This window comes from Chiloscyllium plagiosum, chromosome 28, assembly GCF_004010195.1.
Source record: "Chiloscyllium plagiosum isolate BGI_BamShark_2017 chromosome 28, ASM401019v2, whole genome shotgun sequence".
In the NCBI taxonomy this organism is placed as follows: domain Eukaryota; kingdom Metazoa; phylum Chordata; class Chondrichthyes; order Orectolobiformes; family Hemiscylliidae; genus Chiloscyllium; species Chiloscyllium plagiosum.
The window spans coordinates 31,706,575-31,724,397 of record NC_057737.1 but is presented as its reverse complement, the minus strand read 5'-3'; the positions used below and the strand labels follow the sequence as shown (position 1 = coordinate 31,724,397).

General features: G+C 41.0%; 1 protein-coding gene across 10 annotated transcripts in view; it reads left to right on the top strand.

Annotated features, from left to right (window-relative positions):
• Positions 1-17,823, top strand: part of LOC122564089 (syntaxin-1A) — a 375,281-nt gene that overhangs the window by 201,828 nt on the left and 155,630 nt on the right. For 6 of the 10 annotated variants that reach the window (XR_006315817.1, XR_006315816.1, XM_043718631.1 and 3 more), the window contains exons 7-9: positions 3,799-3,872; positions 7,735-7,872; positions 12,535-12,645. Coding sequence is in view for 8 of the 10 variants with exons in the window: in XM_043718631.1 (XP_043574566.1) it covers positions 3,799-3,872; positions 7,735-7,872; positions 12,535-12,645 (323 nt within the window). In the remaining 2 variants the exon portion in view is untranslated. Of the gene's footprint in view, positions 1-3,798; positions 3,873-7,734; positions 7,873-12,346; positions 12,458-12,534; positions 12,646-17,823 lie in introns of all 10 variants that reach the window. The other 4 variants (XM_043718623.1, XM_043718630.1, XM_043718626.1 and 1 more) reach the window with 1 other exon arrangement.

Genomic DNA, 17,823 nt, shown 5'->3' with positions numbered 1-17,823 from the left:
TTGGTGGGGTGGTAGGTGAGGACCAGTGGGGTTCTGTCCTGGTGGCGATTGGAGAGGTGGGGCTCAAGGGCAGAGGAGCGGGAAGTGGAGGAGATGCGGTGGAGAGCACCGTCGATCATGTCTGGGGGGAAATTGCGGTCTTTGAAGAAGGAGGCCATCTGGGTTGTACGGTATTAGAACTGGTCCTCCTCGGAGCAGATGCGGCGGAGACGAAGGTATTGGGAATATGGGATGGCGTTTTTACAGGAGGCAGGGTGGGAGGAGGTGTAGTCTAGGTAGCTGTGAGAGTCGGTCGGTTTATAGTAAATGTCTGTGTTGATTCGGTCGACCGAGATAGAAATGGAGAGGTCTAGGAAGGGGAGGGAGGAGTCTGAGACGGTCCAGGTAAATTTGAGGTCGGGGTGGAAGGTGTTGATAAAGTGGATGAACTGTTCAACCCCCTTGTGGGAGCAAGAGGCAGCGCTGATACAGTCATCGATGTAGCGGAGGAAAAGGTGGGGGATGGTGCCAGTGTAGCTGCGGAAGATGGACTGTTCCACATATCCTACAAAGAGGCAGGCATAGCTGGGGCCCATGTGGGTGCCCATGGCTATTCCTTTGGTTTAGAGGAAGTGGAAGGATTGGAAAGAGAAGTTGTTCAGAGAAAGGACCATTCAGTCAGTCAGTGGAAGGGTACTGGTTGGTATGGCGGGAAAGGAAGAAGCGGAGGGCTTTGAGTCCTTTGTGATGGGGAATGGAGGAGTACAGGGACTGGATGTCCATGGTGAAGATAAGGCATTGGGGACCAGGGAAGCAAACATCATGGAGGTGGTGGAGGGCGTGGATGGTGTCCCGAACGTAGGTGGGGAGTTCTTGGACTAAGGGGGACAGGACCGTGTCGAGGTATGAAGGTAAAAGCAGGGGTCCAAGGTAATTTGGCAAATTGGCTCCAAAATTGGCTTAGGGACAGGGAATAGAGTGTGGTGGTAGAAGGCTGTTTGGGTAACTGGAAGCCAATGTGCAGTGGTGTACCACAGGGATCGGAGCAATGTCCCTTATTATTTGTGATATACGTTTGCAATGACACGAAGATTGACAGATGGTGGACATTGAGGAAGAAAATATTTGGTTACAGGGAGATGTAAATGGGTTAGTCAGATGGGCAGATCAGATGGAATTTAACCCTCAAAAGTGTGAGGTGATGCACTTTGGAAGTAGTAACAAGACAAGGGCAAACTCTATGCAAGACATTGGAAAGCTCAGAGTAACAGGAGGATCTTGGGGTGTTTGTCCTCAAATCCCTGAAGGTAGCTGGACAGGTTAATAGGGTAGTGAAGAAAGTGTACAGAACACTTGCTTTTATCAGTCCTGGCATAGATTATAAAATCGGGAGGTTGTGTTGGAGGTGTACAGAACTTTGGTTAGGCCACAGTTCTGGTCGCTGCACGGTGGAAAGATGCAATTGTATGGCGGAGCTGCAGAGGAAATTCACCAGCATGTTGCCTGGGATGGTGTAGTTTAGCTTTGAAGAGAGGCTGGATGAGCTCTTTTTCTTTGGAGCAGAGGAAGCTGAGACAGGACCTGATTGAGGTGTATAAGCTTATGAAGGGTATGGGCAGGGTGAATAGAAAGCAACTGTTCCCTATTGTTGAAAAGGCAATGATAAGGAGACAATTTTAGGGTGAAAGGCAAGTGAAGAGGGGATTTGAGGAAATATCTTTTCACGCAGAAGGAGATGGGAATCAGGGATGCACTGTCTGGGAGAGTAGTTGAGGCATGTAACCTCACAACTTGCATAAAAGTGTTTAGGATGAGCATTTGAAATGTTATGACATTCAGGGCTATGGGCTAAGTACTGGAAATAGAAATGAGTGTAGATTTAGGGTAAATTTTTTTCAGTGCTGACTCGATAGACTGAAGGCCTTCTTCTGACTCTCTTTGATTCTATGATTTGTTTCCTCATCCTTCCGCGTAGGAATGTGTTGAGCCACATCTTGTCGGAAACGTCAGCTGAGAGTTGTGTAGTGAGGTCAGGAGGACATCTGAGGTATTAATGAAGGCAAAGATCAACAATTTCTCTCTTCAACTATTGAAATTGAAGGGTGGGGAAAGAAAGAGAGCTGATGGAGAGAGAGAGAGAGTGAATTGGTCAAATTAAATATAAATGGAGAAATAAAGACTGGAAGACAAGAAAGAGAAAAGGAGAGAAAGAAAAGTTACAAGAATTTTAAAATTTGAAATAGTTCCTGGAAACAAATTCCTGCCTAGAGGGGTGAGACTCCTTAGTTTCAGCTGCTTCCTTCCTTCAGAACTTGAGTGGCATTACTGGACAATTAAACTCCTCATTAAAATGAGTCCTTAGGTCATTAGGTGCCAGGTTTATCTTTCTGCATGAGTTTAATTCCTTTTAATCGAGAAACTGCGGCAATTTCTTCCAAGGCACTGGGCAACTGACAGCTTCAGATTTTGTGATGCTGACAACAAACCAGCAAAAATGTGTAGCAATTTACTACCTCCTCTACATGCCACAAAATGCTTTTGTTAACATTACGTTTCCATCCTCTCATCTGTGCTCAAAGAGATAATCGAATCACACTGGGCTATATCTCCCAGTGGCTGCTAACCTTGGTACCTCAAGCAAGGAGCCATTCTGCCCATGTGAGACTTGTCAATGAGTGTTGCCAAACAAATCTCCCAAAGAGCATCACAGTTCTGTTCAATCCTATCTTCTCTGAAGCATTGCACTCAGTAGTGCCCAGTAGTGATTGGGATCCAGAATCCTAGTTAACTTTCCTTACCCCTGTGGTCAATGCTCCCACCTTTGCTCTATCTAGCAGAGACATTGAGGCCACCTGCATCAGCTCTGCCTCTGGCCTGACTGAGACTATTCAGCACATGGCAAAGATTAAAACTGAAGATTGATCACTGCTTCCCAAGAACTTGACAAGTGGTGGAGGCTGGTACAGTTACAACATTTAAAAGGCATCTGGATGGGTATATGAATAGGAAGGGTTTACAAGGATATGAACCAAATGCTGGCAAATGGGCTAGATTAATTAGGATGTCTGGTCGGTGTGGATGAGTTGGACCAAAGGATTTGTTTCTGTGCAGTCTATCTCTATGACTCGATGTATTTACTCCTTAATCTGTTTGCATGGTTGTTTGAGTCATCACATTTTAAATGATCAAAATTTCTAATAGTTTACGAGAACCAGTGGTTTGGTCAGGGGTTAAATACTCTGCCCAGGGCAATCCCTCTCTGATGTTCATGCTTCTGTTTACCTTTTAAACCTTTTTATTCTATTTTGGACAAGCTGTTCATCCAAAGTTTTAACAAGGCCCACGTCCAGGAATTCTTTGAGGGCATCTTTTGTGGTTAAGATTTCTGGAAGATGATTATCAGGATCCCTGAGTGTTGAGTCCTTAGGGAGTGCGATGAATAGAATTCCCTATTTATCAGTTACTATGTCTTCCTCCTTGCCAGCTCCCATGCACTCAGCCACTTGCCCTTTGACAATAGGTTAATTTGACACATACTCCAACCAATCACCATCAATGTATGATCCAGTCAGGCAGTTTCCTTATCACTTTAGCAGACCTTGGACACCCTCCAATTGGATGACAGTAGCATTAGGGCAAACCTGGACTTTAAATCAAAATAAAATCTTGTGTGACACAGTGTATATGAGAGAATAATAAGGGATTTGGTTTTGAAGTCATGGTGTTACTCTGTTCTGGCTGAATTGTGAACATTCCAAATAATACCGCTTAGTATTGGAAGTAAAATTGATAGGGTTGTTCCTATTTGCTTTATTTCAGCTGGCAGAACGACTACAAATGAGGAGCTTGAAGACATGCTGGAGAGTGGGAATCCTGCTATCTTCACATCTGGGGTGAGTCACTCCCTTATCTCCCTGGCACTGTGAAGCTAAATCCCAAAGTGGAATCAGAACCACTACACAGAACGATAATGACACTGAGCCCATCAAACAGTATACTATCAATTAACACATTAAGTTTGAAGTTACAGTGAAAAATACTGAACACTGTATCAAGTTTTAAATAGACATTTAAGCATCAGTTTGGCAATGTTCTTGACTTCTAATCAGAAGATTGTAGATTGAAACCCTACTCCCACAAGCTCCTAATCTAGGTTGATACTTTGGTATGAACTTCACTGTCTGAAATGAGATGTAAACACTAGGACCTCTCTATCTGAAATGGAATTTAAAGATCCCATGGCACAGTGTCAAAAAGAGCAGCGCTTTCTCTTGGTGTCCAGTCTGATGTTATTCTTTGTTACCTTGACGGCACGGTGGCTCAGTAGTTAGCAGTACTACCTCTCAGTGCCAGGGACTTGGGTTCAATTCTGGCCTTGGCTGACTGCCTGTGTGGAGTTTGCACTTTCTCCCTGTGTCTGCGTGGGTTTCCTCCCACATTCCAAAGGTGTGCAGGTCAGGTGAAGTGGCCGTGCTAAATTGCCCATAGTGTTCAGGGATATGTAGGTTAGATGCATGAGTCAGGGGAAATGTAGAGTAATAGGGTAGGGGAATGGGTCTGGGTGGGTTCCTCTTCAGAGGGTCAGTGTGGACATGTTGGGCCTAATGGCCTGTTTTCACACTAGGGATTCTATGATATTCTCCCAAGCAGAAACAATTAACCATTTTTTTTTTCCTGTGCTTAAACAAGTTGCCAAACTCACTAATACAGTGACAACACTGTGAAGAGTATCCATTGGTTAATAGCACACTGAGATATCAGGAGAATATACCTAAAGCTGTTACCTACACAGAGGTCCATTCATCCTATTGTAGCACTAAAGCAAATTGCAAAATGTGACACATTGAACCTTAACGTGTGGCGGCTGCTGTTATAAAGTTCACTGATTGCGGCACTTTGTTTTGAGCAAGATCCCATAGGCTGCAATGAAATAAATGGCTTTTTTTTTGACGATAGTTTAGAAAAAAAGATGTTGACAAGGTGACAAAAAAGAAAGTTAATTTCTATTTGCATAGCTCCTTTCACCTGCTTAGGGTATTTAAAAATGTGTATAATCAGTTTATACACAGCAATGTTCCACAAACATCAATGGTTCATTTTGGAAGAAATTGTAAAAGAAGGTGTAGATTAATATCCTGCATCTACAAAGATTTTAGGATTTAAGAGAGAGACTAAATCAAGAGCAGGACTCAAGTAGTAATAACAGGATTACATCTGCTGTCACATTCCAGTTATTATAGGAATAATTAAATAAGAAGGACCAGTGCATTTTCAGTAGTTAGATGCATTAATAGTTCAATAGTATAGCCAGGAAAAGTTCAAATTCCTTGAACATTGGAACTATTTCTCAGCTCTGTGGGTTCAAAGAGATGGACATAGATCATACTGATTGGTCTGAGAGCTGGTGCTATTTAATTGTATTCTGATGAATGTTTTAAAACCATAGAATTACTGGTAGTAATCTTGAGGATTATCTGTTTGATATTAATGAAATAAACAACAATCAACATAGATTTAGGCAGAGGAAGATCCCTCTTTAATCTTTTTAAAAACCTGAAAACATGGCAGATGTAAACATCCTGATCACAGTGGACAAAGTTCTTCACCTATTGTTGTGAGTCAGAGTTGAAGATCTGGGAATTCCAGGTAGATATTAGGAATGGATAAGAAATTGATTGAAAAGGAAATGGCAGCTTTTGGTTAAAAGACTTGGGTCAGGATTCATTGGGTGTAATTTGAACTTGCTGAAAATCTATTCATTTGCTCAGAATTAAAATCAGACTTGAAGCTGTTTGCTTCAGGACTGCATTCTTCCTTGGATCACATCTCTAATGAAGATGACAAAGGAGTGGTTTCACTTTGCAGTATTCAGTCTGGCATCAATCTGTGTAAGCATTGCCCAGAGACCTCCACCTTTTGTCTATTCCTGAATCTGACTCCTTCTCTCCTTTGGTGTTTTTACAGCATTTATTAAAATATTTCTTCTTTGTGCACAAATCTGATTGAAGATTGGATTTCTCCCTGGTAAACGAAGCTGAACTTCATCTGGCTACACCTAGTCTTGAGCTCCAATTTGGAAGTTGACTTGATAAAGGCTTCACAAAAGCTATTGTATTGCAACTAACTGGAGTAGGATACTGTCTGGATACACAAGTATTGAATAACGATAGCCTAATCGAATGTATTAGTTTTAACTCAGATTAAAAAAGAGAAATATTTCACTTAATGCTTAGTGTACGTTGTTAGCAAAGTTGAATGTTTCATCAGTTCACCATCAACAAATTGTTGTTGAATCTTGCTGGCTTGAAATATATTTAATTGCAGCGTTACATTTCCTGAAAGATGTCAGTTACCCTCAGTTTTCCTGAGAGGAAGTGTCAGAAACTATAGGGCCTAATTGGACTCAAGTGGTAGAGGAAAGCCACTTATTGGTCTAACTACAAAAGCGCCTTGTAGTTAACAAGTTGTAGTTTATTGCCCTGGTAGACCCATCAACTCAGCCTCCACTGAACTTATTTCTTCCTCTCTTGATTGTATTTTCCACCTCTCATCCAATCTCTTCCCGCTTACCTCTTCTGATGATTCTTTTGATACTTTATTTTTAGCTTCCTGGCCTAGCCATATGCTGTTTACCATGGACATTTAGTCTTTCTACATGTCCAACTCCCATCAGAATGATCTGAAAAATTTATCAATTCTGCTTCCAATTTCCATCTTTCTCTCACCTTGAGAATTGGGGACAAAACATTGTTCCTTCAGTGTTGCTGGGTCAAAATCCTGGAACTCCCTTCCTCCTCAGCACTCTCAGTGTTTCTACACCAAATGGACTGCAGCACTTCAAAAAAACAGCTCACCATCACCTTCTCAAAGTCACCAACTGTTGGCCTTTTACCCCCAATGAATGAATGAAAACAAAGAACTACAACAGTTTTACTGGTCCACAAACCAAATGTGGATGCTGGAAATCTGAAATAAAAACAAAAAATGGAGTTCTCTTATGAAGAACTGATCAGATTCAGCAGGTCAGCAACTTCTGTAGAGAGAGAAAATGAGTTTGTATTTTAGGTTGATGGCCTTTCAGTTAAAAATTAACCTGTAATTTATTTCAGTGCTGTTGGGGGGAGGCTTACTGCTTGCAAAATAGTTATTATGTATTTCTAAATAACACCGCACTTATTAATTGGGTTAAAATCTTAAGAGTCCCCACGATGCCCACGTCCCATGAGTGAACAACATAAAAACCAGGAGAGGGAATAAATGCTGGCCCAGCTTGTAACACCCAACTCCATGATATGGTGTTGGACTGTGATTTTTAACTTTGTCCACCCAAATTCATGAATTAAAATGATGATACTGAAGGAAACCATTTGTGAATGTAATGCAGGAGTTATCACGTTGTCTTCAAAAACTGGAGAATTTTAGTCACCAATCTCCATCAATGTAGACTTGGCCAAAGCAATCCACAGAGAAACTAATGGTTTTATTTCTGATGTATCCTGGCTCAACCATGTCCTTTTTTTAAAAAAAAAGAAACAGCAGGTCATAGAGAGGTGCTTCAAAAAACTGCTAATAAGGTGACCAAAATCTATTTTTATAGGTGTAATGTTTTTATGAAGTGTATGTCCAGATATTCCAAGCTTTGTGTCTGAACTGCTCACAATCCATGTTAGAGCTCTGTTCCGAGCTTTATTTTTAACTGATCGGTTTAGAAAAATGTCTTGACCAGGGGCTAACTGATCTTGCTTTTTCCCATAGATCATAATGGACTCGAACATAACAAAGCAGGCACTGAATGAGATTGAGACACGACACCATGAGATCATCAAACTGGAAAACTGTATCCGTGAGCTGCACGACATGTTCATGGACATGGCAATGCTGGTAGAGAGCCAAGTAAGTGAAGCGGTGAACAGAGAGTGTTCCCATTCTGAACTAGTATCACAAAACTAACTGAGACCCAGGTAAACAGTAGACCCATTTGGATTGAATTTAAATCCTATATGTCTCCACGACGATGCTGATATTAGCTGACAAAACATTTTGATCAATGATTCCCTTTAGGGAAGTGTGACTATATTTGTGTGTGTGTAAAATCTATTACTTTACACTGTGGCTTGTGAAACTGTTGGCTGATGTTGAATTTCATTATTGATACTAATGTCAGATTAGGTGCTATTGCATTAGGATCATGTGTCCATTACAGTCTGGCCCAATTAGGAGGCTGCATGTTCATCTTTTCAAGTTTTTAGATATCATCTCTAAATCTATCTTATAGTTTTCTCCACTTCTATTGTTTCTCCCAGGCCAGTGGTCCTAACACACTTTACTATTACCCTGTGTAGAGAACTAACTGAGCACAGACTGGGAAAGAAATTTCAGATGCCCTTGACTTGTGTAATCCATTAAAAGCAACATTTACTCCAACTGGTCCATTGGAGACTCTGTTTTCTTGCTGCAAGATTTCAGGTAGGCTCTATCCAGAAAACCTCCCCACAGTTTCACAAGCCTAGGCAGAGAATTGAATTGGTAATGTTATCATATTGTTATGGACCAGGCCAGACCCCCCTTAAAACATTTCAAGAAAGTAGCCCAAACCCTAACTTTGCTGGTTGTTTTAACCAGATGTAACATGGATATTCTAGGAGGGATGCAGCTAGTCAAACCACTTAGTTTCAAACAAAACAGAATTTGTTTACATGATTACTGAATGAAACACCAACAAAAATGAACAGAATACTGAATTACGTAGCCTATCCGAAAACCCAACAGATTATCCCAGCTTAATGATGTTGTTCCAAATACATGCAACAATTCCCATAAACACCTCTTGGCAAAAAAGGAAAAATCAAACACAGGGTCGTACAGGAGAGAAGTCAGAGAGAGATGGCAGCATGGAACACCCTCTTCCATGTAGCGTTTCTTGGATCAGCAGCCTCCAAACTGCCTGAATGCTTTCAGTGAATGTGAGAACTGGCCGCTCCCCTTTCATTGTACAAGTGATTTAAAAAAAACTTGAAAGCCTTTGTCTGAGGCAGTGCCTGTTAGCTATTACCCATTTGGCCCTAAAACCTTCCAAGCCAGACTTTTCAGAATCACTGCTTTTACGACCTCTCTGGAAAAAAAAGCCAAGGGCAACATAACCTTGTTAAAGGTGCAGCATCATCACAATTTATACCAGCTCCCATCTACATAGTCCTCATCACTTACCTGTCAGGGGTTGCCCATGTTTCTCTCACAATGAGTGCTACATTCTCCCTGTCTATTCTAATAAAGTACATTAAAGATGTGGAATTTCCTCTGATTAATTATGAGCAATGCCACTGTAGATTAGCTTGGCACACACTGACATCTCTGCCATGCTTGATGTGAATTCTTATGTTTCAATTTGTGAATCCCTTTAGTTATTGTTGGTTTTGTTTACTCCTGAGGGTTATGGAAGCTCAGTCATTAAGTAAGTTCAAGTCAGAGATTAATAGATTTACGGTTACTAATGACATCAAGGGATATGGGGATAATGCAGGAAAGTGGTGCTGAGGTAGATAATCTGGAATGGCAGAGCAGCTTCGAGGGGCTGAATGGCCTACTCCTACTCCTACATACCAATGTTCATAAAACCCACCTAGTTCTCCCTCCCCCCCCACCCACCTCCAACACCCCACATTATTTTAATTTTACTGATCACCTCATCTGACCATTTTGTAAACATTTCCTACTCCAAGCATTCACTCTCACCCCTTTGTGAAAACAAAATAAAATGCAGTTTAGTTTACAGCAAAAAGGTACAAATTACATTCAGAACTTAAACATTGTCCCTAAGGCTATTGATGTGTATCTTAACTTCACAAAGTCCTAAGATGTTCTGCCTTATCCCCAGCAGAATGATATCAGCAGATTGGATGGAACTTAATGCAGTCTCTAACATTAGCCTAACTATTGGCTTACTCAACAGTTCTCACAGAGAAGCAGCTCATTTGACTCATTGATATTTATTTATCAATGGCTCCCTGTGAGAAAATTTGCTTGTGTTATACCTGTGCCTTTATCCATGTAGCCCTGCAAAACTTTGCTCTTCAGATAATTTCCTTTAGAAAGCCACAGTTGACTCTCCCTCCACTCTCAGGCAGTGCATTTCAGATCCTAAACAACTGGCTGCATATCAATGTTTTTCTTCTTAAGCTCATTCCGGTTCTTTTGTCAATCACTTTGAATTGATGTCCTCTACGTCCAGATCCTTCCACCCAGACGAACAGTTTCTCCCCTCCTAATCCAATTAGATACTTCATGATTACGAAGTTTTCTATCAAATCTTCTCTCAGCCTCCTGTTCTCTGAAGAGAACAATCTCGTGACTCCCATCTATTCTTGTAGACAAGCTGAACTCGCTCATCCCCAGATCCATGTTCTTCAATCTTTTCTACACCTTTTCCAATCTGTTAAGGATCCTTCCCGAGTTATGGTGCCCAGAATTAGACACTGGTTTGCCTCAACTGGGTACAATGTTTTATACAATCTTATTATAACTTCCTCTTTCGTGTTCAATCCCTATATTTATAAAACCTAGCTCCTTTGTGTCCTAAAAAAACTGCTTTCTCAACCTATCCTGTGCTCTTCAAAGATTTATTCATATATATTCCAGGTCCCTTTGTTCCTTCACCTCTTTTAGAACTATAACTTATATTTTATATTGTCTCTCCACATTATCCGTACAAATGTGAATCACTTCTTACTTCCCTGCATCCGACTTTGTTCACTAGCTATTCCAATCTACATCCTTGTGAAGCCTACAACTATCCTCTTCATAATCCAGAATATTTCCAAGCAAGGTGACATCTGCAAAATTTTAAAATGTGCATTCAAGTCTTGGTCACTAATATAGGTCAGGGCAAGCAAAGATCCTGATACCCAACCCCTGGAGTACACCACTGTGGACTAAAGAGACTGGAGATTATAGAAAACTAAACCAAACCTATTTAAAGACAGAGGTTGAAGAGAGGAAGGATTAGAATTCTAATGGAGCTCCCTGTAGTGCTGGTTTCCAGTGTTACTGGGAGTCTCTGCCTGTGAGTCAGTTCTGCCTATACTGGTAACAAGTCTATGTTTTCTCCTGCTGCTAATACCCTGGACTGGACGGTGGAGTCCTGCAGGTATTTGTATCTCTGTATTTGTAGCATGCCATAATATTTTAATTTGCATGAGAGCATGTGCTACAAACGATTTGCATGCCCTTGGGTATTTTTATGAATGCCAAAATGTAACATCAAATCTGCCAAATGTGCAGTGTTGTCTAACTGTTACCTTGTTGGTATGGCTTCTCCCACTCTTCCAGGCCTAGTAATTACCAACATCAGTATTATTAATATAAACCTGCTGCTCACTATTGTTGGAGTAAGCTACATCCCATGAGTAGGCCCCTTCAGTGCAAGATCCAGGCTGTAGTGGCAACCTCAATGTAGCTACATATTCAGAGATGCATGGCTAAGAATCTTGCATGAACATGAAATAACAAACATCAGAAAGGGCAGATGTCCCTGCTCCCTCCCTCCCCTAGGGACCAACACTGGACTGAAGCAGCACACTGGAAATGCCAGGATTTGCTGACAGTGGCCAGTGTCAAAGGGGGCAGATCTTAATGCAATGCATTGGAACATTTTAGCTGCAAACAGTAAGGGGCTCAATCAGAGTTAAAGATCCCATGAGTGGCTGTTGGGAGCTCGAGGGGACTGGAATGTTTGATCTGAAATGTGACCCTTCAGCTTTGGGGTTCAGGGCTACTGGAAGAAAAATAAAAATGAGAATAGTGGTAGTGGCAATGGGATGTTTTAGTGGGACTTGGTGAAACACAGCACCACTACTTTTCCTGGGAGGTGGGCTTTCCCTTGAGAATAAGTCAGTAAAGATTTACATTTACATGTAGTGTTCAGAGAATCCTCATCACAGTATAACACTCTGAACAGCAGTGATAGAGATTAGAATTCTTCCATTGGTCAAAATCTACTACAGTTAAAAACTAAAGCCCAATCTTTAATAGCTTCTGAAGTTCTCACCTGGGAGTGATAGAACGATCTGATCATTGAGTCCCAGCATAAGTGAATGGCTCACTGTGTCACGGTGGGAGATGGATTATGTGCTCTTTCACCCCCACATTTGGCTGAGCGATTGTGTTGATCTGCCAGGCAAAAGAATGAGTTCCATGCAGTAAGACAGTAGTTACTGTGGGTCTGGACAATAAAGCCCCCAGCGGCTTCAGCAGAGCATGGGAAATGGCTGCAAGGTCTGGGCAATGATCAAGCAAACAGGTGGCTTTTCATTTGTATTTGTATGTGCTTGGAGTATCTGGACTCCTTCTGAACCTTTACCTTCTGTTTCAGGGTGATGTGGTCAATAGCATTGAGCAGAACGTCATCAATGCAGCAGATTATGTCGAGCAGGCAAAGGACAACACGAAAAAAGCAGTTAACTTTCAGGGTACAAGCAGACGGGTAAGTGGCTGAAAAGAACCGGACACTGAGAAGATCTGTTATTGTCACATGTCTCTGCTCTTTTCCTTGACGCCCAGGGAGAGATGATAGACAGAATCGAATACAACGTTGAGCACTCAGTTGACTACGTAGAGAGGGCAGTGTCCGACACGAAAAAGGCGGTTAAGTACCAGAGTAAAGCACGACGGGTAAGTAGTGCAAGTGTCTCCATCTTAGCATGTGGCATGGCCATACCCATTTGTGAACCATGCTTTCCCAATCCCAAAGAGACCACAGTCAGACAATGTTTCTCAAGCCTTGTGGTCACATGGTTGACCTGCAGACTATATTCGGCCCCAGATGCCCTGCAACCCCTATTAATTGCCAATCTGCAAGTCTCTCTGAACTTTTCTTTTTAGTTAGGGACACTGCCCAACCCTCTACCTGGGTTTATTATCAATGGTGTGTTTTCTGCTTACAACGTCACTGGGCTCTTTACACCACTTTAAAGGTTCAGAGGACATGAGTTCAAACCAATCCACAGTTGCTGATGGAATTTAACTTCATTTAATAAAAAAAATTAAAAGAAAATCTGGAATTGAAAGCTAGTGTTTGTAGTCATTGACAATGTAACTAGCATCGATTTTTATTTTTAAAAATCTACAAATATTTTCAAGGGAAGGAAATCTTCCATTTTTAACCTGGTGTTGCCTACATGTGACTTCAGTCCCATAGTTATGTGATCTATTTTTAACTGCTGTTAATGCAAAATGGGGATGTGGGATAAGTGTTGGCCTTGCAAAGCACGTAAACAAAACTGGAGCTCTTGGCTCATTGACACAATATACTGTAATACAATATACACAGGAGTATTAGAGTCAGATGTGATAAATTTTGAAATATGCATAGCACTCTACAACTCAGTGGTGCAACCTTGGAACAAATCTTAATTTCTACCAATTTCTCCCACTCCCAGGTACCATTATCCTAGGGTCATACCACTGTGAAGCAATGTCTATATGTTATCACAGTATAGTAACAGGGAACAATTATATTATTTTGCTGGAAACAAATCTTTCTGAGCTGTGATGTCTTAAGGTTCAAGCACACCGATGTATTGAATATTGGTGAAAGTCTGACATGCTTCACCAGCTATTCAGAACACAATCCCGTAATGTATTCCCAGGCTTGCAATGGTACATCTGTAGAGACTCGTCATATGTTTGCGTTCCCTGATGCATGTTAAAGAGTATCCATTAAGAATGGTATCACATGGAAGCTAAAGCCTATGTCCGTGGAATCATGACAGAGAAACATTTGCTTTGCTGACACCTAACTGTGCTCTGTGGTCCTTCCATTTCTTTTAACTGTGCTTGGATCCACTGTGAAGCATTTCTCCCAACAGCGCTTGAATTGCTGATCCTTTCATGCACACTTTCTACCGCATCAAACCAGCTGGTGGTTTCCATCCCAATGCAACATCCATTACTCATGGTGAGCACTGTTGTGGCATCCTAGCAGAAAGTGCCAGCTCTATTTGCAATGCTGGTTAGTAGTATGTTAGAGGCAAGGCTTCTGCATGTAGTAACTTGAAGAACATTGAGTGAAATTACAGATAGGGAAAGTGGCTGAGGAACCTGGCCAGGTGATGTAAGTTTCAGCTGGGGAGCATTTTGGGAACAGTGATCATAATTCGGTAAGTTTTATGGATAAGGATAAGACTGGTCCTCAGGTGAGAGTGCTAAACTCGGGGAAGACTAATTACAACAGTATTAGACAGGAATGGGAGCAATTAGATTAGAGACAGCAGTTCGAGGGTAAATCCACATCTGACATGTGGGAGCCCTTTTAAAGACCAGTTAATCAGAGTTCAGGACCAGCACATTCCTATGATGATGAAAAATAAAGATGGCAAGACTTAGGAACCCTGAATGACAAAGATATTAAAAGTTTAGTCATAAAGAAAAAGGAAGCATATGTAAAGTTTGAGAAACTGAAATCCTTGAGGAATATAAAGGAAGCAGGAAAGAACTTAAACAAGGAATCAGATAGACTAAAAGTGCCATGAAATGTCCTTTGCAAGTGGGATTAAGGAGAATCCCAATGCATTTTATGCACATATTAGGAACAAGAGAGTAACCAAAGAAAGGGCAGGTCCAATCAAGGACAAAGAACGGAATTTATGTGTGGAGCCAGAGAAAGTGGTGAGGTGCTTAATGAGTACTACAAATCAATATTCACCGAGATGGACATGGATGATACTAAGATTCGGGTGGGGTATATTAATATTCTAGGGAAGGTTGGTATTAAGAAGGAGGAGGTGCCGTGTGATTTGAAAACCAAGGAGGTAGATGATTCCCCAGCGCCTGATGGGATCAATCCCAAGATACTAAGGAAGGTAAGGGAGAAGATTACTGGTGTTTTGACAGAAATCTTTGTATCCTCTTTAGCCACAGGTGACGTCTCAGTGTACTGGAGAATAGCCAATGTTGTTTCTTTGCTTAAGGAGGGCAACAGGGATAATTCAGAAAATTTTAGATGACTGAGTCTTACGTCTGTGGTTTGGAAATTATTGGAGAAGATTCTTGGACATTATTTACTCACATTTGAAAAAGAATAAATTTATTAAGGGTAGTCAGCATGGCTTTGTGTGGGGGCGGTCTTGACTCTCAAATTTGATTGAGCTTCTTGAGGAAGTGAGAAAGATTATTGATGAGGATAGGACAGTGGATGCTGACTAAATGTATTTCACTAAAGCATTTGACGGTGTCCCTCATGATAGGCAAGTCCAAAAGGTTAAGTCACATGGAATCCATGGTGGGTTGGTCAATTGGATACAGCATTAGCTTAATCAGTGAAGACAAAGTTTGGTTGTGAAAGGTTGTTTTGCTGACTGGAGATCTGTTACCGGTCGTATTCTGCAAGGATCAATGCTTGGTCCTCTGTTGTTTGCAATATATATAAATGAATTGGGTAAAAATATAGGTGGTCTGATTAATAAGTTTGCAGATGACACAGAAATTGGTGGAGTTATGGCAGTGAGGGAAGTTGTCACAGGATAAAGGAGGATATGGATCAGTTGGAAAGTTGAGTGGAGAAATGGCAGATGGTGTTTGATCTGGACAAATGTGAGGCAATCTATTTTGGGAGGTCAAATGCAAGTGGAAAGTATACAGTAAATGGCAGGACCCTTTAGAGCATTGATATACAGAAGGATCTTGGGGTGCAAGTCCATAGCTGCACGAAAGTGGCAACTCAAACAGGTGGATAAGGTGGTAAAGAAGGTATATAGCATGCTTGCCTTCATCAGTCAGGTCATTGAGTATAAACATTGGTAAGGCATATTGCAATCAAACTTTAGTTAGGTCACATATCAAATATTGTGTGCAGCTCTGGTCACCAAACTATAGGAAGGATGTAGAAGCTTTAGAGATGATGAAAAAGAGGTTACCAGGATGTTGCCTGGATTGGAGTGTATTAGCCCCAAAGAGAGTTTGGACCAACTTGAATTGTTTTCAAACTTGGATGCTGAAGGAAGACTTCATAGAAGTGTATAAAATTATCAGAGGCATGGACAGAATGGATAGTCAGTGTCTTTCTCCCCAGGGTGGACATATCAAATACCTTAAGCTTAAAATGAGAAGGGAAACATTTTAAAGGAGTAATGCAAGGCAAGTATTTTAGAGAAAGGGTGGTAGGTGCCTGGAATGCACTGCCATAGGAGTCATAGAGCAGGAAACAGTCGGTCCAACCAGTCTATGCCGACTATGTTCCCAAACTAAACTAGCTCCACCTGCCTGCACTTTGCCCATATCCCTCCAAATATTTCCTATTCATGAAGTTATCCAAATGTCTTTTAAATGCTGTTACTATACCTGCATCCACCACTTTCTCTGGCAGTTCGTTCAACGCATGAATCACTCTCTATGTAAAAAAAAGTTGCCCCTCATATACATTTTAAATCTTTTTCCTCACACCTTAAAAATATATCCTCTAGTCTTGAACTCCCCCATCCTAGGGAAAAGGCCCTTGTCATTCAGGTTATCCATGCCCCTCATGATTTTATACACCTCAATAAGGTCTCTGCTCAACCTCCTACAATCCAGTGAAAAGGTCACAGTCTTTCCAGTTTATTTATATATCTCAAACCTTCCATTCCCAACAACTTCCTGTCAATATCCATTTCTGAATCCTTTCCAGTTTAATAATATCCTTCTTATAACAAGCTGGTGGCAGAAGCAGATACATAGCAACATTTAAGAGACATTTAGAAAGACACATGAACAGGCAGGGAATAGAGAGGTACAGACATGTAAAGGCAGTTGAGGTTAGTTTAGAATGGCATCATGGTTAGTACATACATGGTGAGCTGAAGGGTCTGTTCCCATGTTGCACTGTTTTATGTTCTAATTGGTAATTGAAAAGATATTAAGCATTCCATCTTGCCTGAGGTGGTGCTAATGTTCATTCCACTGCCCAACCCACTATTTCACTCAATAAATTTTACCAAGAACATGCTTCGTTAATGCAGTCTATCCTGATCTAACGTATTCAGTATTTCAATATAATGTAACCATCTCAGCCTGTTTTTGATAGGACCAATGTGTCTGACCTCATCTTTAACATTACAAGTTGTCTCATTCTTACGTGTCTTAATGTATTGAAAGACTCAGATCTCTCCTGACTTAATCTAATCTAGTCATCATATAATGGATCTGAATGCAGTAGATCCTTGTCAAATCAAAACCATTGCAATGTTTTAAATAAGGCTAGCCTCATATCACTTATCCTGTTATATTATATCCCAATACAATCATTCCTAATAAAATCGCTCCAGTACAATCTGACCAATTAGTGTATTTCAATATAATGTGTCCCAGCTGTTGTCATGCCCAGTATAAGCATCAGGGCTGTCTGATCACATAATAAATGCCCTGATATAAAGAAAGGCCCTTTCTGTACTCTAATCACCTGCTTTCACTTTGCACTCAAATAAGCAGTTTTCTGAGCTAATGTGATGTCTACTCCCCGATCAGAGCCAATCTGAAAGAGCTTGCCAGTATAGTATTAATCATACCAGACATTGTGTAATTTACTGCCATAAACCAAACATAATTGTGGCCTTGGTCGAGACCATAAGCCTTGGTCAAGACTGATTTGTGTTTTTCCAAGATCTTGCAGCCAACAGATGTATAAAACTTTTGTTGCAATCGACCTGAAATCAAACTATACCTTTTCACTCACCTATGATGCTACTAGATTGAGTTAAAAAATATCTAGGTGCAAACAGGCCAAAAATTAAAGTTTCTTCAGGATATGATAGGTTATTGCATAATGTACCAGAACCCTATTTATCCCTCTTGTATTTATCCCAATGTATTATTGTG